This window comes from Pocillopora verrucosa, chromosome 14, assembly GCF_036669915.1.
Source record: "Pocillopora verrucosa isolate sample1 chromosome 14, ASM3666991v2, whole genome shotgun sequence".
NCBI lineage: Eukaryota > Metazoa > Cnidaria > Anthozoa > Scleractinia > Pocilloporidae > Pocillopora > Pocillopora verrucosa.
The window spans coordinates 3777447-3802695 of NC_089325.1; the positions used below are offsets into that span (position 1 = coordinate 3777447).

Consider the following 25249-nt stretch of genomic DNA (forward strand, 5'->3'; position numbering starts at 1 on the left):
TCTGTCATGTGATATTACCCAGAAGCCCTTGTAGACGCCCGTCTTTCATCATGGCGGAGTTGCTGCTCGATCCGGCTATCCGTTTGTGGGTTATTTTGCCCATTGTAATAATAACGTTTCTTGTCGGAATAATCAGGCATTATCTGTCTATGCTTCTACAGTCAAGGAAAGATTTAGATTTGTTACAAGTCTCCGACAGGTAAGATGTGAGGACGAAAAAACTCGAACTGAGATGCAGGTAGCTGCGCCACCGTGCTATAGTGAACTTTTCGCAAAGTTAGTAACAAAATTGCGCTTCTAGCCCTTGGTAGTTGTTGCTATTTATAATAGCAATTTATTTATTTATATTGGCTTATTGATTTATTTTCTCCAAAGTCTCTCATGCCTGCTCGCAAACGGTAACTTAAGTACATTAATTACTATTGCATATCGGTGATCATGAAGCGTTTCCCTCGATGTTTAAATTTTTCAGTCAAGCTTTGATGAGGAGCAGAAATCTTAGGGAAAATGGAAAATATCTTCCTGAAGAGGTATGTGATACAAAAGTTCATGTATGGGTGTTTTGTTCCATAAATATAATATATTCGCGAACGTATATAATTTTGTCCATCCTCATAAATATAACATTTCAACATGATAGAGTTTTGAGGCCAGACGACATTTCTTCAATGACGAGACAGAAGGGTATTTTAAAACACAGGATAGGAAAGGACCAGTCAAGAATCCAATTTCAGGTTAGTGCAGGTTCATACAATTACAGGCTTGGTAGTTTTATGTATGTCAATTCTTTTGTCAGGGGAATGGGGAGTTTTGGGATATCATGCTAGCTCAGGCTTCTCAACCAGTTTTTCAAGGCAAACTCAAAAAACTGGCTCTTACCAACCCTGAAACCAAATCCAATTTGCCCTGGATTTGACCCTGAAGTGTCCAAACATAGCTGATTCACACATCCCAATCTTTAATTGCAATTGATATAAACATGATAACATTTATTAAAACATAATACATTTACTACACTTTCATCTTTTTATCTTTTTCACCAGATCCAACAATGATGGTGGACATGGCCAAAGGAAACATTACAAATGTTTTACCAATGATCCTCATTGGAGGCTGGATCAACTGGCATTACTCTGGTTTCATTACAAGTATGTTAACACTTCTCCTTTATTTGAACATTTGTTGCTGAAGCCAAGTGCACACTCCTGGGCAAAGAGACTTTCAGTAGACTAAATATATTGCCTAAGAACACATATGAGCTCTATTTGTTTATTTTTCATTTTTGTTCAGAGAGAAGGGGAGAGAGAAGAACATGTCTGATTGTCTAGTCAATTTTTAAAACTAAAAATGCCATGTAATGGTGTCATACTTTTATAATTTGTGGTAACCTCCATTGTTGGGATTTGCTTCACGATTAGTTGTAGGGGTAAAAAATTAAGAACAATCTGTTTTTTCCACCTTGCAGCAAAAGTGCCATTTCCACTAACATTGCGATTCAAAGCCATGTTACAGCGTGGCATTGATCTCACAACCTTGGATGCATCTTGGTAAGTTATCCATAAATTAACAACTTACATGTATTTAGACCCAGTCAAGTATAATTCTCTAATCTGTGTATGCAATTGAACAGTATCATGCCACTTCTTGTCAATTTGTGTTAATGTTTAGTTTTACCCTGATGTCTAAGTTAACCAACTAAAGTAAGTCCCATACTTTATTAACAAATCTTGTGTCCCACAAAAGTATTGCAATATTAAAAGGTTTTTCTTATGCTAGGTGCCTTAAACCAACACTGACAAAAGAAACACATCTGGATTTTAATTGTTTTGTTTTGATTCCTCTATGCTTTCATTGAGCTCAGTTTGTGCAATTTTTGTCTGTATATTGAAATTAAGGAAACAAGGTACAATGTGCTTGCGAAAAAAAATTCACTTGTCTTACTCTTGCATTTTAGGGTTAGTTCTGTGTCCTGGTATTTCATCAACGTGTTTGGTCTCAGGAGCATGTATGCACTTGTACTGGGTCAAGATAATGGTTTGTCTTTTTTTTTTAATTTTTTTTTCAATTTTACCAACAAGAGGTTAATTAAACTAACTTTGACAAGAGATGACCCTTTCACCCTCAGATCTCACAAGTAATTCGAGTTTATTGATACTGATGAAGTACCTGATACAGTAGTTATATCTGATCTGAATGATATTTATACTGACTGGCCAATTATGGAATTACCCTTCCATTGTAAGTGATTTAGACTTGGTAATTGTATGTCACATTTACCATACTCTCAACATATGAAAGAGACCTCAAATTCGCTTTTGTGTGTCTCTTATCTTGAAATCCACTTTTAGCTGCAGACCAGACTCGTGTCATGCAGGAACAGATGCAGATGCAAATGCAGATGCCACAAGACCCAAGCAAGGCATTTAAGGTTGGAAATAACTACTCATTTATCATAAGTACAGTATTTTATCATCTTTAGTGATAGAACCACCTCCTATATGCAATTTATAATGGTAATAGGACTGAGTGGAGTCCAATTTGGTCTATAATCATACAAGTGATTGACAAAATTGGATGGCCGTGAAGCGGGAGTCTGATTTGTGAATCACAAGTATGATTACAGACCAAATTGGACAATATGAATTCCTTTTACCAATTAATCATAACCATTACAATTTCCAAATGAAAAAATACATTAAGGACAAACATCTCCAGTAGGGACAATGTCTAAAGTAAAAAATTTGGAAATTTCCCAGTTTACTTTTCAGGGTAAGTGGTTGTTGCTATTGTTATTGTGATCAATTCTGTGATTGGTGGATTTAGCTGAGTGGACTTAGTATGATTGGCTGCTTCAACTGTCTGATTACAGGTGTCCAATTACAGCCAACTGTCCAATTACACTGTCCGATTACAACTGTACAGAGTGATTAGTGAAATATAAAGCAGCTGATGCACCAATTATACTTGGGAATTGTAATGGTTATGATTGAGGGAGATACGTTTACAAGTATGTTGGCTAAAATGGTTAACACACAAGACTAAAAGATAAATGGGTTAACTTTCTAAAGAAACTCTGGTGCTGTGTCGGGGGAGGAGGGTATTACAGGATAATTTGGTTTTATCAGCTGGGTTGATAAAGTAAATTGACCACTAGAAAAGAGTTTCTTAGAGCTAATCAGAGCTTATCCACTCCACTTGGATTTACCCTAATCAAGGGCTAACAGTCAAAACGTAACCCCAGAATCTTTCTATGGTGGCCAATCCCTATCAAAGAGTCTAGATTCGAACCTGAATGCATCATTTTGGTTTTTTTGTTTTATTATTTTCAAGTTATACTTTATTTTGTTGAGAGTGAAGTACTGTTTATTGATAAATAACTTGGTTCTGTTTGTTTCTTCACAGGCTGAGTGGGAGGCCTTGGAGATTGTCCAACATGAATGGTCACTAGACAAAGTTGAGGAAGAGATGATGGAAGACTTTTCACCAACAGACATTATGGACGACATTGCTAAAGACAAATATGTTTGATAGACATCCAAATTATGACCCCCTGATGTAAAAATCCTGATGCCTATGTTGTCGCGGAATCAAGAGGACTGTATACTTCTTTGTTTTCTAAACGCGTTTATTTTCTTCCATCACTCCTGACAATCTGAACATACTAACACTCTAACGATCTAAAACCAATCTGCCCTTACAATTCAGTGCTACTTCGTTTTACAGTTCTAGTTGCGAAATAAAGTAATTTTCCCACAATCACGAGTTCAGTAAATTCCCAATCCCAAAGTACTGTAATATACCCTATTTTAGTTGCAATTTCACAATTACACGTTTCTTTCCCTTATTTAGTTCACTGTACGCATGCAAATCAGTGTTGAACTTTGTTTACAACGTTGTGAAATATCATGTCACGAAATCTTCCTATTCGCGTTACAATCAGTCTAGTATTTCGTTACATTGTGTGACAATTTATAACATTAACCATTAATTATAAAGAAATCGTTCTCGACACTGTCCTTGAAAAAGTGATGGGGCTTTGACCTGTGCCCTGTGGGGTAAAACCTGTCTATTTGTGGTCCAAGTCAAACAAAGTTATGTTCATTGTGGTAGGAAATTCTGAAACCTTAAAAATGGTTAATCTTCTAAAAATTCCAAGGAACCCAGGCCCTGTGGACGAAAAAGCTGCCAAAGATGAGGAAACGGTCGTAGTGTGGTGGAAAGGCTAGCATATGAAGGTGGTTGAGTTGATGGGAAGTTTTCTTACATTTCTCAGTTAGTAAGTGCACTGTCATAGGGCAATTTAGTGGGTTTTATTTACTGTATGACCGGCAAAATTCAAAAGTTTGTCTGATTTGAAATCTTCCCCCTCTACTTTAACCCAGACTTAGAATACATATTTTACTATCCTCGTTTTCTCGGTCCACGCTGTAAATTACGAAACGTTGCGCTTGGGCCTTAAATCGTAGCGGAAAATACTCGATCCATAACTTACAGTACGGGCCTCGAACTCGATCCGTAAGAGGTCTGCATTCCTCCCTTAACGTTAAACAACTAAGCCCTTGGAATAAAGCAACTGTTAATAAATAAACTTATTTAATGATTAATTTAATGTAACTCAGTCTTTTTCGTTTTTCTTTTTGAACTCTAATTATTCTTTCCTAGTACTCTGTTTAAGTACAGCGTGAGACAGGTGAAAAGAAATTGAGGAGACTTTTCTTATTCTTTCCATCCTTCCTTCATCCCCTTTATTGCATGCTTCTATGGCTCTTCCCTTTGTACCTCCTACCCCTTGAGAAAAGTATAGGTACGACCTGGAAATCAGTCGGAAAAGCTCCCAAGGACGAGGAGGCAACATTATCTGGAGTTATTGCCTCTTTTCCAAGAGTTACATACGTTAAGTATTAAACAATAGTTTTCCTATTCGCCCTGAAAAAAGGTTACCGCCTGAAATACCATTTTTTTAGCTGACTGCATTTCTCAGTCGATAAACCAAATTATCTCGTTACTAGATTTAATACTCTTTGGAAAGAATTAAAATACTGGCGGTGATAACCTTATCTATGGGACATAGATTTTGTGAACTAACACCCGATTGACACCAAAGCTAAGACAAGTGTTATGGCTGATTTCTTTTCTTCAAACACGGTTTGAATTGATTTTTTCCGAATGAAACTGGTGATTTTTACTTCAAATTTAGCGCAATGAAAAGGAAAGTTATTGATAGTTTGAACCCTATGAAAATTCAATTTTTCAGTTTCTATTGCAGATTGTTATTTAATTAAACCTCGTTTGCCTAAACCTAATTTGCTTGTGTGAGTGGGGCATAACGTTATTTTCGATGTAAGAGGAAAAAATCAAGTAGGTAAGGCGAAGGTGGTAGAGACAGAGTTCTTTCATGAAAAAATTTTAGCGGGCGCCAACATCAACTTCCTCTTGCAGCCACCTCGTTACCGGTGTCCGTCTTCTTCCTCCATTCTCACTCGCTCCAGGCTCCAGTTTGGGCCACTCCCTAGGTTAAGGCAAACATTCTCCAGCGCTTTTATCGTCTCTTTTCATGTTCCTCAAGGAACTTCAGTAACCAAGACAAAACGAAAGAAACAGTTTCACCAAAAAAGTACAGTTCCATCCTTAAAAACTTTCACACGACTTACTCAGTATAAGTACCTTTCGGCTGGACTCTCCCGCCATTGAGTGGAATAAATGCCTATTCCAGAGAGAGAATCGTCGTGAATTAGCGTACTTCATAGAACGTTACTATAGAGAATGTAACATGGAAATCTGCTGTGACGACAGAAGTGAGAGTCTGGTGCACGTGCGGAGTTGTTGTTTCACCTCTCAGAACCAACAACCTTTCTTCCTTTCGTACTACTGTCGTTTTGTGGTAGTTAAGAGGCGCACAGGGAGGCGGGAAGCTGATTACAATTTAAACATTTCAAAATTAAGAAACTTATGGTGACAAAAATAATTTCTTCCCGGTAAAATTGATCAAAAAACCTCCCGAGAATCCATAAAGAAGGTTGGACAGAAGATAATAACAGCATCGACAAAAGACTAATGTGAATGAGTGAGACATATCGTTCTGATTTCACACAGCAGAATATCCTATTCCGGAAGCTTTCGTTCGATATAATTCGAACGGTTTTGCATGTGTACGCCTCTTTCCGATTGCGGACCTTTCCGTCGGTTTTCGAAAGCTTTCGTCCGATTTCGGACGCCCTCGTCTGTTTTCGGACACTTTCGTCCGATTTTGGACACTTCCGACGGATTTTTGTCGACTCTAGCTGGTTAGGAACTTTTTCTCATTTCGGACATTTTCATCAGAAGAGAGTTTTTTGACTAAATGGTATCTGATAACAAGATCGCAAAATGTGCTTCCTTCGTCTGCTCCGAGGTTGTTGAATCCCTTCGTAAAACTCGCAGCATTATTGTGAGAAGACAAAGACTGGATCTTTACGACTCCATATCTTGTAAATAAGCAGATAAGAGTAATAATGAGCATCACTGAGAATGAATCTTCCGTCATCGCCGTCGAATGGATTGAGAACCGGTCCCCTTCGATTTTTAACGCCGTTAAAATCGAAGGATAAGATACTCGTAGAACCCTTTACCGTCCATCTTCATCAATTGGTAAGGAAATTCGCCTTCTTTCTCATTGATCCATGGCGCAGGCGTAGTTTCGGAATAACATTGTGTCCATTTAGGAAGGGGTGGGGGGGGGGAGCTTCATTTTTGCACTTACAAGTTGTGATTGGGAGAGGGCAAACTTTCATAATTTCTTTCATTAAAAAATTATGACCAAAAAATTCTCCTTGACATTTTTCTTAGGATGACGGTCGCTGTGGAGGCGAATTTTATTATATTTACTAATAAGCATTTTCGTCTTCCGTCAACAAGAAACAGCTCACATTTCTTTATTAACTTGTATTGCGACCAACTAACAGATAGAGGAGGCTCGAACATAAGTTTGGAGTTACGCCTTCACAGATTATTCAAGTTTTACGAGTTGTAGTGTCACGCCGCGTCCATCTTGGTCTGCTAGTAGTGTCCACAACAGTACCACTGAGTGAGACGCATTATGAGGCCATGGACTTTGCTTTATGGCGCAGCATTGGTAAGGAAACCCTGATCAAGAGCAACATCATCAACTGGATGGCATGCAAAGAAGGCACTAGCTGGTAGTATAGTAAATCAGAAGAAGGGGTCACTCTCTTGAAAACTGGTGAAACAGGTTTAGTGCAGGTTTAGTGGTATAGGGTCGAACTCAGTAGCGTCAGATAGTAGTGGAATGTATGTGTATCATCAATTCCAGCTGTCTTTATATTTACTTTGATGGCGACATAGGTGGAAGTTGGCCAACACATGACCCTTGTGGTAAAAGTCAAGCAAATCATTTCAAAAGGTGTGGCGAACCCACACGGAAATATTTTCATTCGGTAAACTGAACTGCAGAGGATCTATACGCAGAATAAAAAGTGTTTTGTTTAAGGCATGTAATCTCCTTGCTATAAGAGCAATAGTTTTGATCAAGTCATAGGAAGGTATCGCCCCATTGTAAGTAGTTCGCTCTTTAATGAAAGCGAGTTCGCCTTCAGGTCATACAACATGATTCCTTTTCTGTCGAAAAAATATAAGAGGTGTTATGATCTCTTGGTTTGAAAGTGGCCATTTTTTACCACCTGGGGATGGGGGTGAGGGTAGGAACATTTTTGTTGTGTAACAATACAATTCACCTAACCCCTCTAAGGCTCCGCAACATCCTTATGCCCCCCCTCCCCCCCTCATTGGCAATCAATTTTCTTTAGTTCCCCCTATATACTCTGTTGGAGACGACTGATCCCCGCTCCCTTCCCCTGAAAACCCTGTGATCCCTCCAAAACCCTTCGAAACTCCCCACTTCCCCCCCCCCCCCCCAACGCGATAAATGTAATTAGCTCATTCCTTAGTATTGTGAAGAGAAACTCTTTTTTAATCGATCTTCTCTGACATAAGTGACCTGAAAGGCTCAAAACTCACTTAGCGCCTACACGTACTTAAAATATGACATGAAAATGATGTTTTCTACTTTAAATGGAGTTGGTTCAAAAACTGTCGGAGCCCAGTCTCTCTCTCTCTCTCTCTCTCTCTCTCTCTCTCTCTCTCTCTCTCTCTCTCTCTCTTGGGCAAAAGCTCTCTGAGTGCAGGTGCTGCAAGTGTCCCAAGGTACGCAAGTGTCTCAGGTACGGTGGTCCACAACTGTCACGGAAATAACAAATACCTCACGGCAAAACCAAAAAGCTCATGGCAAAACCAAAAGACTCACTGATCTGCAGGCGTGTGACACAGGCATAATGCATATGAGTTGGCAGTTATCCTGATGCTTCTTACCAAGTGTATGTTAGCTCCATCGAACCCAATCCACTGTCGCCCCCATACGTTATGTAATCCACAATAGACTCACAATTTAAATTCCACTCACTTTTAATCGCAAAGAATCCATGTAGTAACTCTGGCCGCGGCATACGATAAGTCCTTAGTTTCATAGTAGTAAAACAGCATCTACGGCCTAAGATTACAGTATCAATTTTCTCCCGAAATTCTAAAAAGGACCCATCAAACATCGGTTAATTAATGGATGATAACACCTCATTTTTCCCGACACCACCATGGCACGGTAGATTTAATGGTTGCAGAGAGTTATATATTTACATGTATTAACAATCAGCCACACTCCCTTCCCCCTCAGAGTTCTAACCCTCCCTCTCCCTCATCAATCTTTATATTTGTGTTGTAAAATAATTACAATGATATTGAACCCAAATTTTCGTAATCTCTCTGAATATGAAATACAAAGTAATTATTCTGTGAGTCTTTTGGTTTTGCCGTGAGCTGTTTGGTTTTGCCGTGAGCTTTTTGGTTTTGCTGTGAGCTTTTTGGTTTTGCCGTGAGCTTTTTGGTTTTGCTGTGAGCTGTTTGGTTTTGCCGTGAGCATTTTGGTTTTACCGTGAGCATTTTGGTTTTGCCGTGAGCATTTTGGTTTTGCAGTGAGCATTTTGGTTTTGCCGTGAGAATTTTGGTTTTGCAGTGAGCATTTTGTTTCTGCTGTAAGCATTTTGGCTTTGCCGTGAGCATTTTGGTTTTATTGCCGTGAGTCTATTGGTTGGTGAGGCTCAATCTAGCAAATTTATGCTAATTTAACTCCTGACAGTTTGTTTTTTTTATGGTGTATAAATAAAATATTTATCTTGTTGGTGCTTAGTGGGGCCGGAGCATAAAATACTTAACGGAGAACTGAGGCCTAACTCGTAAGGTAATAAATATCTTTTGTTGCTCTTATAATTTTCTGATTTAAACTGATGTCAGTGGAGTTATTTTACTACCTTGCTAAAGAAAGAGACCCCTTTTTAAGACTCCATATGTTCAAAATTTTAATTTGCGGCTAAACCGAAGGTAAGAGAAGACAGCCGGTTTGACATTCTCCGTGCAAGCCGTTACCCTAACAATAACGCCTATTTTGGCTGAGAACGGATCCAACACATTGACAAAACGTTTGGGAAGTAGTCCTGTGCAAAAACTGAAAAAAACTTGGCGATATTTGGTTGTATGACGAGCTACTGTTATTTCAACTTTTGTTAATTTATTTTTTTGCCTCAAGAAACTAATAATTTAAGAGCTTGCTAAGGTTTAATTTGAAATCCTGACACGAATTCTGCGGGGAGTTGAAATTAAAGAAGAGGGCGGTCTTGGCTTTGTTTAAATTTAGTTTGAATATTATTTTCGATGTCTGGTTAGCGCCGAAGACAGAGTTATTAATCTTCTCATTCTCACATGACTCAACCTGTTCTATAAAACTCAGTTGGCGCTCATTCTTTATAATAGCGTACATTTTGCTCAGGGCATGCATCACAGTTCCTTTGAATAATCATTTAAATGATGAAAGCGATTTTCTTTTAGACACTCCTGCTCTTCTCGTAAGCGACGCCGGCTCTAGATATGAATAATACGACTTATTTTATATTTAACGTGCTTAGACATTAAACCATATATAATAGGGAAACTGCGTCTTTCAGCAGAAACACTACCCACAGAAAATTTGTGGTAGACGATAGGAAAAAAATTATTTCAACTTCCGGCTACAGTGCGCGCCGTGAAAAAAATGTTTGTCCAACATGGCATTTTAGTTTTAGAAATTTTCTGGGTGGAACTTGAAAATAAAATTTTCATAATCAGTTATGTAATTGAAATTTTCAACTTCAAAAATTTATTTGGGGTCGTGAGGAAATAGTGACACTCTTTTTGCTAGCTCAACCTGGTTCATCATGGACCCGCGATTTTTCTCTTGGAGTGTTTCTTACGCCCCACTGAAAAAATAATGATAATAATAAAATAAAATTTAAAAATAGAGCAATAATATAAAACATGGAATAAAAAAATGCAATTTTTTGTATTTGACATGATTGCCACACCCACGCAGTATGTTTTTCGAGACAGGCTAACAGTTTATGAAAATAACTTTTCCACGCAGGTGCTTTTAACAAATTAAAATTTCACAACTTTCGAGCTCTCAAATTTCGAGTGTCGCGGTACTGATCCAGCCGGTAGCTGCTTGAAGGAAGCCTTTTTTTCTTTATGAAGAGTCGATCGATTTCCGTACGGGAATGGAAACGAAAATAAATTAAATCGTAACACGCGTTAAATAAATAATAAATATTTCTTAGCTCGTTTTCACTGCGCGTTCGCTCGATTCCTTCTGATGCATGTTATAATGGTAACTGAACTGAGTGGAGCGCAATTTGGGCTGAAATCATATGTGTGATTTCAAAATTGAACGAGCGCGCAGCGCGAGTTCGATTTGAAATCACAAGTCTGATTTCAGACCAAAATTGCACGACACGAGGTTCAATTACCACTTTATTACATCCATTTTGAAATCGCTCAAATACAGGACTTGGTCAGTTAAAATATTTTATTGATGCAGTACTAAGCTGGTTTTAAATTATATCCATCCATTTTTTGGGTGAAAAAAATAATAGTTTTGGAAACAAACTGGTTGGTTACTTTAAATAAGCCTTGGAAACTGGTTACTTTAAATAAGCCTTGAAATCTGATTGGTTGTTTTGTTTTTAGTGTAGCCTCCTCATTGGCTGGGAAAAAGATGCGATTTAAAGCAAAAAATGGTGCGATTCGTGAATAAATCGCACTGATTAGAGCCAATCAGATCACAGGGACCACCAGCGATTTCAAAATGGGTGTAATTAAGTGGTCAATTTTTTTTTGGCCAGAACATCGCTATGGTTACAGCACTGCACATTTAATCACACAAGTCACTTAGCGGGAGCTTTTAATCACCTCAATAAACTCGCTTAGTGTCGTGTTTCTTACTTGTTGTTTTACGTCTATCTGCAATTAATTTGCTTTTAACTGGAATGATTGTTAGTTCAGTTTGACGCTTCCTTCGTCCCTGTTCCCAAGGTACCAAATTTTAATCGCACTCTGCACAAAAGAGTTGCTAGGAAATGAAGTCAGTTTTGTAAGATGAAAACACAAAAAGCCACAAGGCATCTGACCGTATATACTCAACAGCTAGTGCCACGGTCGGTGCCACGCAGTCAGTATTGCATATGCGTATTTACCCAGCTGGCTCCCTCTTTGTCCTTGAATTGAATTAGCATTTAACAGTTTTTCTTAGCTCCCCACAATTCATCAGATAAGAGGGATAGCGTTATATTAAATGGAAATTGAAGAACTGTCAGTATAAAACTGTCAGTATAAAACTGAAAACAAAAATGAATTAAAAATAATAAGAAAATCAAAATCGAAATAAAATCCGCCGGTTTAAAAATTCTCCACTGTCATAAATTTCTTGTTTTGACGTCTTTGATATCGTTTCTAAGAAAAGAAGCTATATAATTTTAGGTTTCGCTGATATTTGGATAACAGACATCAATTATTCATCCGAGACATCGCGCAGTCTATCAACGTCTGTCATCTTCCGTTATTTCGCCTGTCACGAACTTGAAAGCTGTCGACAAAAGATAACCTAGTTCTTCTTTTTAACATACACAAACAGCTGCTGGCTAGAACGTATTTCAGTTCTCAACGGCAACTATCTGCTTTGTTAAGCTCGTGAATTGCCCAGAGATCTCGTTATGGAAGCAGGTAGTAACGGATTTCAATAATTTGCCGGCGGGAATTGCTTATTTTCTTCACCTAAAAAACAAATGTTACAGAGATTAACTTGGTGGGGTACTTTTCGCTATGTTGTTTACTGTCAAAATCAGAGTCGAATAAGTTGAAATTTGAGAATTTCTTGCTACTCTTAAAAATTGGTACGATTGTTTGAGTGAATTCATCTTTTCACAAGTTTAAGGAAATGTATTTTTAGAAGAGGACAAAAGTTTTTTTTGTCAGTAAAGTTATCAAGTCTAGGGTGTAATTTTGGTACGATTGGTACGATATCTGGCTTTAGCCGATTGATATTTTAAATTCTGTGGATTTATTACCTCCTTTACCGGCTGTTAGGTGAAAATCGATGGTGGATAAATTAGTCTTAATCAGTCTGAAGTGGTGCGTTGATGGAAAAAGCTTTCAGACGCGAAGTTGAGCCTTCGATGCTGACACCTTGTGGTCATTCACTGAGCTAAGATGGCGGAAAAGTTCCTCGTTTTGTTTTGTTCAGTTTACGGCCTAATGCTACTCTTTAGCGTTACGGTTAGCGGATTAAAGCCGACGAAGGATATGTAAGTGATTCAAATTTGTTTTGTGGACCATATTCTCGTTTTTCTTCCCGTCTGTTGTTTAGTATACCTCAAAGATCTCAACTTGCGGTAAATTGTTTTCAAAAATTTTGACACACCAGGGTACGTGAATGGGCTAATCGCCTTGGAACTAACGGGTCTAGCTTTATGGACGGGAACGCCGGAGTAAAAAGTTTAACTCAGGTATTAGAGAGACTCAAATTTCATCGTTTTGTGTCAGTGTTTGTGGTGATCAGGGACTATTAGTATTATATTCAAGTTTGTTGAATCTTTAGGCTTACGAAAACTTTACGTACGCGACGACAGAAAAGATAAAAGGGGATGATGTCCTTAAGAAAATGAAGAAAGAAATGGAGGTTTTCTTCAGAAATAAATCGTCTTCATTGAAGGTATGAACTGAAATCTTGGTGTGGTCGGTGCAGATTTAAAAAGAGAAAAAAAGCATATTTGGAAATTATATCCGTCGCGCAATGTTTACAGCAGTTTCACCAGAACCAGAGATCAGGAAATGGATTTGACAAGTCTAAATAATGACAAGTGCGTTCGTAATTTTAAAGCGTGATATATCTTTTTTCTTGGCAAAATTCATGCCGGGTTTAATAACCTATAAACCTGTGTTAGTGATTTGGTTTTGATCTAATATTTATGAAGCATCCAGTGAACCTTTATTTTCTTCAGAAACCGCGCGGCCTGATAATTATTCACGGCAGCTGGAAAGTTTTTCCATATGTTTACCACCGTGCTTTTCTTTTGTATCTACATGAGCAATTTGCGAAAAAAACAATCGATGAATTTGTATCCAACAATTTTGTTTGTAAAATCCTGCCAACAGCTATAATTTTTAACAGGATATTTAAATGTACATATTATTTTTTCTTTTTAATTTTCCTTTTGCAAGCTTGACATAGATTATTTGCAGCTCGACGGTGTTATAAAAATTTTGTTGATTTTTCATACAGCGAGCTTAGTAGAAACTTTTTTTGACTTCAATATCTTCTATTCTTTCTTGATCGGTGCATCTGAATTTCTCTCTTAGTTTTCGTTACTGAAATTATACTCAGTCTAGTCTATGCTTACCCTAAGGGCAAACATTTAAAACTCTGTCTGCTACGGAGGTGCACCGGGATAAATTATTGAATGTTCTCTGCTATTACGCAAATATTTGTCGTGATATCGAATTCAACTTTCAAAGATATAGATCACATAAATTTTGATCGACCCAATAAAATTTGTGACTAAACACAAATAAGTATAACTACTGATGAAAAAGAAAAGAAAATCAATTTAATGATGTGATTTCTGGTCCATTAGCAACCGGCGCAGCATGGAACGATTTCTTAAATTTACTCGAAAAATTATGTTTGTTCAAGCATCTCATTTTTCTGGATACGATTTCAGGTGATAAGGATGTTATTAAACAAAAAATTATAAATTCATGAAATTATACATGGTGCCTGAAAATGTAAATTTTAATTATTTTTTAAAATTTTGAGTATTAATAATTTATGATCATTGTGCTGAAAGGAATTACTTTGCAAACATGGTTAATCCTTAGATAGTGAAAAAGCTTAGGGTGCTTTCATTGAAAAAAAGAAAAAGTATAATTTACCAGTGGAAGGTAGAAAGATGATTCTAGTTGGTTGATAGCAAACCCACAGCTGATCACAAATAAAAAGTTATGATTTGCTCAAATAAATATATGAATGAATGAGGGAATGAAACAATAAATAGATGAACGAAAGAATGATTGAATGATAATTGACCAACTAATTATTTTTCTGAGGGATTTTTTAGATGGATGACTATCATAGATGACTGAATTTCAATGTATGGAACAAGTTATTATAAATTACAAATTCTTGACTGTCATAGATGACTGAATTTCAATGTATGGAACAAGTTATTATAAATTACAAATTCTTACAAAATTATAATGATCATAAATTAGAATTTATGTATTTTCATGTACTAACTGAACTCAATTGGGAAACTTGTAGAATTTGAAACCAATTACAAAATAACCTGAATTTCCATCTTAGTTGGTGGGGAGAGGGGATTGAGTTTTTCCAAGCTTTGATAACTCTTTCTTTTATAGTTATGCTAAATTTTGATTGTTGGAATTACTGAATGATGTGATTAAAGTTTATTTATTTTGGTCTATTTGGTAGAAATTGGTGAAAAAGGCAGAAGAAGCTTATTGCAAATACAAGTATGATAAAAATTTGAAGGTATGATTTAATGCACCAGCCAGTATGGCTGTTCCTGAGTAGCTCCAACTTCATGATCTGACTGATGATTCTCCCTTCTTCCCTCCACACAGTTTCTGTATGTTAGATAGGAGAATTAGGAGCTCCACCAATAAAACATCATATATATAGTGGATAGTTTTCTAACTTCTCATCACCTTTCCATTAGAAAATGTACGCAATGACTTTGTAAGGAGGGGTCAAATGTTAAACACCCCTGGTGACTGTATTCAAAGACTGTCTGTATTTATTCCTGAGTTGATCACTTGGAAGTCTAAAATTAAATTAATTTTTAAGACCCCCCCCCCCAAAAAAAAAAAAAAACAAAACAAAACAAAACAAATAAAAACAAAAAGAGCAATCACAAAAAACAACAGCAACAATAATTTTTAGACTTAACTTTCTACATCCTAAGATCAGTAAGTATATTCTCCTCAATGTTCTCCAAACATTTCTCTTGGTAGTGATGAGGAGAATTTTTTTAACAATCCTAAGCATTTTCTGTTGGGGATCCCCTTTCCTTTATGCTCGTGACTTTGATGTTTGATTTAGAAGTGATACTGTTATTAAATGCTAATCACTCTTAGGGATTGAAGGGTTAATAATTTTATTTTGTGTTCATTTTAAGATTAGTGAAATAGACTATCCAAATTCCAAGGATTTGGATAAATATTTAAACAAGAGTGGCATTAAACTGGAGTACAACTCTACCTTTAGAAGTGAGATCAGCTTCAACAGGAGTGTAATACATGTCCCAACAGATGTTTTTGATGGAGGTATGTTTCACTTTGTGAGTCCTGTTGGGTTCCAGTTTCATTTCAGTTGCATGTAAACTCTGAGGTTCCCAACCAAACTCTCAAACAAAATTTTTTAATGCTGCTGTTAATCATTATTGTAACAGCCACCTCAAAGCAGATATATCTAAAGCAAACTAATTTAACCCTTAAACCTTCTGAAACACTGACATGTTTCTTGAAAGGTCTAGGACATGAGTGATGGAAGGTTTACACTCTAACATCAGTATGCATATTCTCAGTACTGTTTTCTATTCATCTCTTGAGATACTGACAAGGAGAATTTGTTTAATGATCAAGAGCCTCTTAAATTAGTGATCACTGCCTTTACTAATTCTCATGACCTCTGCTTTTAATTCAAGGGTGGAATTAGTGGCTTAGAATTAGCCAATCACTCTCAAGATTTAAGGGTTATTAAACCTTTAACTCCCAAGATCTCATTTATAATTCTCCTTACTGTCTGCCACATAGTTCTTGTGATGTTAGTTTTGAGAATTTGATATTGGATCAACCAATAATCCCCTAATTAATATTTTTTCTCCATTCTCATCACTTGTCTGCTTGATATTGTATTGATATTGTAAGGAGAAATTCTACCTTGGTCACACATGGGAGTTAAAGGGTTAAGTCACCCCTTGCAAGTTTGAACATCTATTTGATCTGTGGAATTTACTTTTATGTCCACATTTTGCAGCTTCAAAGATTGTTAATGGAATAGAGTGGACTTCTGCTCTAGAAAGTGTTTTTGAAGGAAACCGACACGAAGATCCCAGCTTATCTTGGCAGTACTTTGGATCAGATGAAGGATTTATGCGAACTTACCCAGGTATGAATTTTCATTGGAACACTAAGTTGTCATCATGATAAAATTTTAATGAGGCAAGGGTCGTGATCTTGGAATGTGAATGCTAAGTGGTTATATGTAGAAATAAAATATGGCTGGTGTTTGTTTGACAATATATTTTTTTTATTATTATTATTCACTCAAAGCTCGTCACTGGGACATCACCAATGAAAATAATGTGGATTTATTTGATGCCAGAAAAAGGCCATGGTAAGACTGACTTGCCTAAACACTTTGCATGACAGCTACTTCAAAATACAACTCACAAAAAATCATAACCTGTTGTTGTCTAGGACAGAAATAAATAATTACAGTAAAGCTAGCTATAGATGACAAGTTTAGAGCATTGGGTTGCAATAAACAACAATGTGACAGAAAAATGGAAATAGGACAATAAGAATGTACATGTACCTGGCATTATGGATACATGGACTGAAAAAAGCTAGAAGCCCAGTTGATGTGAAGATAATCTGCCATCATTAGAGGGCTACCACTAAGGAACTCAGTGAATGAAGTGCTGAAACATTGTTCCAACAAGTCGTGCACATGCAATGTTTTGATGGCAGCAAGAGAAATGAATGATAATGAAATCAATTCAAATCAAGAGGGGACAAATATTAATAGTTTTTTATTTTTATTTGAAAGTTTATGTGGTTCAGAAATTTTAGTGTGTGACTTGGTTATTCTTTTTCTGATTTTTTGATTGATGCCCAGTCATTTTTAATTATTGCATGACAAGTAAGTTATTGAACACAAAGATCTGCTTTTTTTTAAATTTATTTAATAGGTACATTCAGGGAGCAACATCTCCCAAAAACATCATCATTCTTATTGATGCAAGTGGAAGCATGCATGGAGTCCCGATGAGAATAGCAAAGTTATCTGCACAGAACCTTATTGACACCTTTGGGGATAATGATTTTTTCAATGTTGTTTATGTGAGTGTGTTATTATGGGCATAATTGATTGCCCTGCTTTTGGAAGTTCACATTGGCATTGCCAGTCAAGAAACTTGTTGTTGATACCATAACAAAATTGTGTCACTAATCTCAGTTGTGATTGGCTATTATGTGTATGCATCTAATCCTTTTTTGTAGTTTTTTTTTTGTGTTGTACCTTAAGACAATAGTCCATTTTACAGTTGTATGCTTGGCTGCCAAGCCTTTGAACAGTAGTGAGGCTAAGGGTGACCTTGTTATGATACAAACATTATTATGCTAACTAGATACTGGTCTCTATGACAACAAGGTCAACTTTAGCCTCACTGCAAATAAAATGCTTGGCAACTAAGTACACATCTGTAAAATTACCTATTGTTAAATAGTTTTTAGTGGCACTTGCAGAGCGTAGCCCCATAATTATACAAAATAGTAGTAACCCATCAAGCAGAAAAAATTTGGATGTATGACCATACGACTGTACGACTGTATGACCGCACAACCATACAAGGTGCTACTTTTAACATGTGTGGTCAACTGTACCACGGGCAAGCCAATGCCACAGCTTTGTTCAGTAGTCCAGTGGTCAGTGTACTGGGCTCTGAGTCAGATGACCTGGGTTCTAGTCCTGGTCGGGGCAAGGCGTTGTGCCCTTGAGACGTGCAGGAAAAGAAAAGTGTGAGCTCCGCTTTTAGGCTCGGCTAAATCTATATATTATTCACATTAAAATTAATGAAACATAATTATATTTATAAAAAAGGTGTCCAGCAAGCATTGACATAAATTTTTGGTTTCTTTTCCCTATCCTTTGCTCTGGTAGGGAAAGCAGTCCTCAGCCTAAATTCAAATTTTCCTCATCAGTTCAACTGTTCAAAAATTAATTGTTAACTTTAGGTAACTTTGAAACATATGATTTTTGCATTTAAATTTCAACTGTAATGTTCATCACTTGTTTAATTTGTTCCTTTGCTAGTTCAATGTTGAGGCGACAGTACTTTGTTGTGAAAAAGAGGGCCCCATACTGCTTCAAGCTACAAAGAAAAATAAAATCGTAGGTTTAATTTCTTAAAAAGAAGTTTGCTATCTTAAGTTGTATGCAAAAAAAAATTATGAACTTTCCAATTGTTCTTAACAATTTTTATTTAGCCAGGGAAGATTTATGTCATGTTATAAGAAAAATGAATGTAAAACATACCATTTTTCACCAGGAGGCAAATCTATTTTGAGACTTGTATTGAAACAAGATCAGACTTCAATCACATGCAGTTCTACCACATAGAGTTCAACAATGCTTTAGTCTTTTTTCATAGTATCATAGCAACAAATTTTGAAAATGACTCTGCAATCTGTTTGTTCTGCATGGCTCTCTTGTGGTTGTGATTTTATCATAGAAATGCAGAGCAGAGCATTGAACACGAGACTCACATAAATTAATTTAATCTTATGCTCTAAGCGATTATTCTTATGCATTTAAGGTTTCTGATGAAACTTTTGATTTTGAGAAAGCAAACTGCAGCTGGACTAATGAGATTAGTTATCATACAAAATTATTTCCTAATCACCTGGATTTAATTGACTCCTTGTTCCCTTTGTGCTCACTTTAAACACTTGTCCACAGTGGAAATTTTCCTGCCACATATATCTAGCTATCTCCACATGTTGACTACAGACTGGTAATGTGGACTATCTCCACACAAGCTCAGAATATATATATATTTTTTTTCAGTTTGTCAAAGAAGAATTGAAGAAAATAGCAGATAAGGATGTTGCTGTGTGGGAGAAAGGCATGAAAAAAGCTTTTGATCTTTTGGAAAAGGTGAATGATACAGAAGACTTACACCTGTACATGATAGGTAATATCATACATTGGTAAAGCAGAGGAGGGGATTATGTTGGACTAAGAGAAATAAGACATGGTTGAAGTCTCTTTGGGGGAGTGGTCTCGGAATCTGCTGATTAAACTTTTTCTAGGTTTCTGTGGTTTCTGGAGCAACCAGAGCACAGTTGTTTGAACAACAATCAGTGGCAACCCAGGGTTAAATTTTAAACCACATTTCTGTTTTCCTTTGTTCAAAAGCTTTTTTGAATAATTCTCTTTAATTTTTGTAGAGCATCCAATAATCCAATTAGAGATAAATATCTGCTGTCAGTGCAACCCATGTCAATAGTTTGCTTTACCCTTTAACTGACCAGAAGTGATTAACATTAAACTTCTCCCTATAATATCCATAAATAATTCAGCAAACAGGTAATGAGAATATTCAAACTTATCAGGTAGAAGCTGCTATTTTGATCTAGCACCAAGTTCTCTTAACTAATTTACAAGGAATGTGTAGCAGCCAGAGGGGAGAATTAACAATCAGATCTTGGGAGTTAAAGGGTTAATTGTCAGTTTTTCATTATATTCTTGATCTGGAATTGTTTTTGGAAAATATAGCCAGCATTGTAATCAAGGATAGCATTACTCATTTTTTCTGAAGCTGGAATCTTTAATCATAAATTCTGATATGCCAATTGCACACTTGTAACCAGTCCAGCTTGTTACAATATGAACCATTATCTGGAAATTTTCCACCTCATTCATGGAAAAACAGAACAAAAAGAAAACCAATAGGAAAAAAGTTATTTACTAGTCTAGGTCAGTCCATATGGGGAAAAACTGTGCCCTTGATCTTGAGTTTGGCCCTCAGCGGTTGACCTCAGGCACACTTTTTTTCACACTGACCTCTGGCTTGGAAATAAAATGTATGTGAGTTATATTTCAGGCAAACAACTTTGCAAAGTGCCAGGAGGCCATTATGGTTCTAAGTGATGGGACAACATCCAGTCTTCCTGAGCTTTTTGCAGAGCTCAATCCAGACAAAAAGGTAGAGTTGTCAAGATTTGTGAACGGAAAGATTGATTTTAGTTATAGATTTTGTACTTGCAGTGTTCTTCCTTATTTTAAGCATGGTAGGTGAACGAGATCTTTTAAACTGGTGGAGCAGTCCTTTTATTGGTTGAATTTTCAAGAATTCCAACCAATTTTAGGCGGCAATGTGAGTTACTGCAGGCAGTAAATTGTACTGGTTTCTCATCGAAAAGGAGAATGCAGTTATCCATACCTCACAAGTTTTTCCAGAATTAAGCAAGAAACTTACAGCAAAAAAAAATTTTAGAGATTGTTAGTCATCTCTCTAGAACGAAAGTATTGCTGATTAGCAACAAAAATAACAAATACTACAACAATTTTTGGCCTGTACCCTGCATTATCAAATTTTGTCTAACTAATAATAACATCTAATAATAACGATTCTATAATTCTCCACTAAATTTGCAACATTGAATAAATAATGTCATTAAAATTGTTGGACACGTCATAGCTGTTTATGATGTCGTGCAGGTTCGGGTGTTTACCTTTGCTGTTGGACCTTCTGCTGAAAGCACGGAAGCTTTGCGGAACATGGCTTGTAACAACAGAGGTAAATTGATCAGAATTCAATGACTGGTGGGCCCTTGAAAAATTTGTGAAGTGGTAGTGAATGTCAAAATGGAGGGAAGTTTTTATCAAATTCCTTTACAGAAAAGAACAACCCTCAAAAATTTCCCTCGCTCTCCACGCTTGGCTTCCTAGCTCAGTTGGTAATAAGGCCCAACTAGCATCAGGTTCAAATCCTGTTGAGCCTGAATTTTATTCAGGATTTTTTTCTGTGAATGCTGAAATTGCCGTCCACCCGCGGGTCATTTCTCAACTCGACTTTTGCTCCGCAGGTCAATTGATATCTATTTAATAATTGCAAGATGTTAATGTTAAAGTGTTTTGATCTAAAATATCAAGATTCCTCAACCCCCTTACATTCAAACTGGTGGGACGCGGAAAGCAAAGAATCAAAACCAGTTATATATATATATATATAACTTACAAAGAATCTGTCATCAAGATTGTTTTTGACATAGTTTGATGCTACTCTGGTTTGCAGATTTAATGAATGTAACCGAAGAAGTTATAGGATAGACATTTGCCCTTTCTTGATTTAAATGTGTCCAGAGGGGTTTAGGGTAATTTAGAGACAAGTGTCTAGCGTAAACCTACCCACACCGACAAATACCTCGCTTTCGATTCTCACCACTCTATTTACCATAAAAAGTCTGTAGCCAAAACTTTTTTTGGAGGCTTGGCATATTAACTCCGCCCACGCTCCTTTAAATCGTGACGATGGCGGTTTGCTTCCTGACGCCTATTTACACCTCGTCAGAAAAAAGGCCGCTAATTAGTGATCATATAAAAGGACCTCTTGTTGCAGCGTTTAGATCACCCCTGATGAAGGCACTAGACAGGAGTGTCGAAACGTTGGGTCTATGAATTGTAACTTCTTCGGTTACATTCATTAAATCTGCAAACCAGAGGAACATCAAACTATGTCTGATTGTCCATCCGGTTGCCGTGTGAACTTTAATATATTTTAAGATTGTTTTTGTTTGTGAACGTCCGCTATTCTAAAAATGTGAGTGGTGTACCAACTTCAATTGCCTCTTTTGGTGTCTTTAGTTTGAAGACACCAACCATTTTCCCTTGAAACATTTTGTGAGTTCTTCCAGATACATGAAGTTAGCTGGTGCCCATTTGTTCACCAGAGTGGAGAGACCTCGCCTTGTGAATGTCTCTCCAGGAGACTGGATAGGCTCGTACCCAGGTCTTTCACTTAACAGTTCAATGTAATCATTATGCTTCTGATAACCTTAGCATTGCCAGGAAGTTAACGGTTTTGAACTATACCTTTTTTATTATTAGGTTACTTTACAAGGATTCAGAGTGTCGGAGCCGTACGTGAAGTTAGTGAGGTAAAGTGCACTTAACCAGGTGGGCTTGTTGATAACACGGAGTACAACCTAAGATGTAGTTTTAGACAATAAAGAATCCTAACAATTAAATTATACTGACTTGTCCTAGAGTTACATCCGCGTTTTGACCCGGCCGATGGCGATGGCTCCTGAAGCGAATACAACTGACCATACAGTATGGACAAGTGTTTATTTAGATGCCTTGGTTAGTACTTAAAGTAACTTTGGTGATGCGAGAATCAGCGATTCATTCACTTACATGTTTTCGCTATTTCAACGGTTTTATGTGAAGCAAATAAAACATTGTTTTGGCGCTAATTAAGTATTCCACCACCAGGAGACTGTCAAATTTGGATATATAAGCAAGAGAATTTGTAAAAACTGTCTACAAAATGTGAATGAACAAATTGAATAAATTAGAACGGCGATAAGCGAATCGAATCTGCGGTGCAAGTGGAGTTACGTTAAGACGTGACGTTAAGGAAGCAGAGGTGCCCTTTGTTCCTTTGTGTTACATAAACTGGGATAGGCTCTCAAAAATTATTTGGATAAGTTTTAAATGCCATCTTTGTTTCCTTTTTTTCTTTTTTAATAGGGACTTGGCATGATGGTTACAGGGACTCTACCGGTTTTCCACCGTAAAGAGAGCGCCATTAATTGCTCTGTAAGTTTCCGGTTTGGTTTTGTTCGCGGAAAATCTGCACTGTCGTGTAATTCTAATTGTCCCCCAAACTGGACTGACTATTCCTGTTTCGCTGAAGAGACTCGGTTACTAGGGGGTGAAAATAATATCACTGATAACAATTTGACAATGATTTTTCAATCCTTTGGCTTCCAAAGAGCACTAGTAGTACTTCACAGAAACACCATGGGTAGTATCTCCCTGCTGTTTGTACAATTAATAGTGGTTGGAGATGATGAGCCTACAATCTGCGTCAAAATTAGTTGACACACCATCTTTGAAGAGTCACATTTATGTGTAGAATAACACTCCTGTTTTACCACACCCTAAGTCGTTACCACGACCCCTCCCTCCCCCCTTCAATAGTTTGAATCACGATACAACATTGTTTTGTTTTGGGTTTTTTTTTAGGGGGGGGGGTAATAGGTTAACTTAACAAGAGAAAAAAGATAAGACTGAAGTAAAAGTGGGTTGAAGAGATCAATGTGTCAATAATTTTGTCGCCGATTTTATTTGATTAAAACATAGTAGAAATAGGTCCCAGAGTCGTTTCTTTATTCCAACCGTATTATTATTCTTAAAATTTCAGCCTTTTAGCTGCAGTCGATAACTGTTACAGTGGTTCTAAAACCAAACTCAAAATTTTCGTCTTAAAACTTAAGACCAAATTGGAAATCCTATCTAACATAGTGTCATTAAACATATTTTTGATGTGGATCAGGAGAAAGGTGGAATGGAAGCTGAAGAGAAGCGCGAAGATCATTTTCTTGGAGTTATGGGTGCAGATGTTCCACTAAAATACCTCAAAGACTTTATGTTACGACCATTGGTTAGTAATATTTTCATTTTTGATATCGATTCATGTGCTTTTAATTTATAGCAGTTTTCAATTGAGTGTCCAAAAACCAAAGTAGTCCCAGCGACCAATCAAAACAAAGTTTACATCATCATTAGCCAATGGGAACTCAAATTGAAAACAAGCAAACTGCTTAAAGCGCGGGAAAACGCATCATACTCGACTAGTTTTGTATCTGATTGATTGAGAGGATGGCTCGAGATTTCTGGACCAATCACAGAGCAAAGTTAAATTAAACCAAAGCAATCCCCGGATTACCTCAACACTCAGTTGGCAATTGTTCTGAGGTAACAGATTGATTGATCGATGGATTGATCGATCGATCCGATGATTTTAGAGGTCTTTTCACAAAGCAAACATTTCATGCTGGCTATTAGAGGACTCAAGAAATGTAAATACTGGGCGTGAAGTAAACAAAGATTAAAGAACATGGTGGTTGTTAAGAATAAACAAAAAATTCAGTGCCAGTACTTTGCAAAACCAGGTGCAGTTTGAAGGATCTTGAGGATGCTTTCAAGGTAAAAAGAGCTGTCCTAAAAATAGTGTATATGCGTAATGTCTCATTTAGTGTTAAAACTTACATGTTCAATAACCAAGTTAATCATTTTCTTTTTAGGTGGGGCTCAGTGGATATATGTTCGCGGTCAACAACAATGGAATGATTATTTTTCATCCAAGATTGAAAACAGTGGTAAGCACGACTCATATAGAATTACATTGTGTTTGCTTTACCTAGCGCTGTAATTGGTTCAGGAAACTTGCGCCACAAAACCAATTGTATTTACTTTGAAATCTCATTGGCTCCATGTGATTTTGATCTTCGTTCTGATTGGCTAGTTTGAATATGTTTGTTTTGTTTACAAGTCAGCCAATCGAGATGCTTTCTAACTTTGCATTGTATTGCATCCTCGTTGCTTTGTTTTGCAGTATGGTTACTTACAAGACCCCCCAGGGGTCGATCTTGTAGACGTGGAAACATCTCTGACGGGGGCGGAAGTCCAAGAGGTAAAGCATAAGAAAAAAGCTATTTTAAGCGATAAAATTTCCTTCCTCATATTTCAATGTCGAAAACATACACGTGTTTCTTGCGGAAGATTATCATGGTTTGCTGTGTCGAGTGTAGGACATAAGGAAGAGGGAGTGTCTCGGAGAAAAATCCAATCCTCCACGCAAGTTCGGGTTTTTTTGAACGTGAGATAAGAGATGACGTTAAGGACGTGAGGACTGGCTCGGGTAAATCACGTCGAAGCTAATTTCTAAATTTAGCGACAGAAATAAGTAATGAAACAACTGTGGACGGATTTTCATTTGTGGTTTTATTCTTTCGTTAGCTT

General features: G+C 37.0%; 2 protein-coding genes and 1 pseudogene across 5 annotated transcripts in view; all 3 read left to right on the forward strand.

Moving 5' to 3' along the window:
* The first annotated feature begins 23 nt into the window (after window positions 1-23).
* LOC131769353 (ER membrane protein complex subunit 3) lies at window positions 24-4604 on the forward strand. Its single transcript, XM_059085076.2, has 8 exons — window positions 24-199; window positions 473-530; window positions 641-734; window positions 1044-1148; window positions 1466-1547; window positions 1955-2034; window positions 2349-2428; window positions 3403-4604. The coding sequence occupies exons 1-8, from the start codon at window positions 51-53 to the stop codon at window positions 3526-3528; spliced, it is 774 nt and encodes a 257-aa protein (XP_058941059.2). The 5' UTR covers window positions 24-50; the 3' UTR covers window positions 3529-4604.
* Window positions 4605-6826: 2222 nt separating this feature from the next.
* On the forward strand, window positions 6827-7437 carry LOC136278065 (uncharacterized; annotated as a pseudogene).
* A 1776-nt stretch (window positions 7438-9213) lies between these two features.
* Window positions 9214-25249, forward strand: part of LOC131769358 (voltage-dependent calcium channel subunit alpha-2/delta-3) — a 32250-nt gene continuing 16214 nt past the window's right edge. The window contains exons 1-19 of one of the 4 annotated variants that reach the window (XM_066161171.1): window positions 9214-9286; window positions 12499-12716; window positions 12836-12917; window positions 13010-13123; window positions 14903-14962; window positions 15609-15756; window positions 16469-16600; window positions 16765-16828; window positions 17406-17556; window positions 18530-18607; window positions 19283-19372; window positions 20322-20423; window positions 20939-21017; window positions 22328-22377; window positions 22487-22582; window positions 22973-23041; window positions 23781-23888; window positions 24532-24606; window positions 24843-24920. In XM_066161171.1, coding sequence (XP_066017268.1) covers window positions 12622-12716; window positions 12836-12917; window positions 13010-13123; window positions 14903-14962; window positions 15609-15756; window positions 16469-16600; window positions 16765-16828; window positions 17406-17556; window positions 18530-18607; window positions 19283-19372; window positions 20322-20423; window positions 20939-21017; window positions 22328-22377; window positions 22487-22582; window positions 22973-23041; window positions 23781-23888; window positions 24532-24606; window positions 24843-24920 — 1671 coding nt within the window. In that variant the 5' untranslated portion in view covers window positions 9214-9286; window positions 12499-12621. Of the gene's footprint in view, window positions 9287-11930; window positions 12136-12498; window positions 12717-12835; window positions 12918-13009; window positions 13124-14902; window positions 14963-15608; window positions 15757-16468; window positions 16601-16764; window positions 16829-17405; window positions 17557-18529; window positions 18608-19282; window positions 19373-20321; window positions 20424-20938; window positions 21018-22327; window positions 22378-22486; window positions 22583-22972; window positions 23042-23780; window positions 23889-24531; window positions 24607-24842; window positions 24921-25249 lie in introns of those variants that run through there. The other 3 variants (XM_066161170.1, XM_066161172.1, XM_059085082.2) reach the window with 3 other exon arrangements.

Excerpts from the sequence above, each read along its gene's own strand:
- LOC131769353 (XM_059085076.2), top strand. The coding sequence starts at position 51 with ATGGCGGAGTTGCTGCTCGATCCGGCTATCCGTTTGTGGGTTATTTTG. Across the intron at positions 1,149-1,465 it reads TTACTCTGGTTTCATTACAA|CAAAAGTGCCATTTCCACTA; the intron begins GTATGTTAACAC and ends TCCACCTTGCAG. Across the intron at positions 2,429-3,402 it reads ACCCAAGCAAGGCATTTAAG|GCTGAGTGGGAGGCCTTGGA; the intron begins GTTGGAAATAAC and ends GTTTCTTCACAG.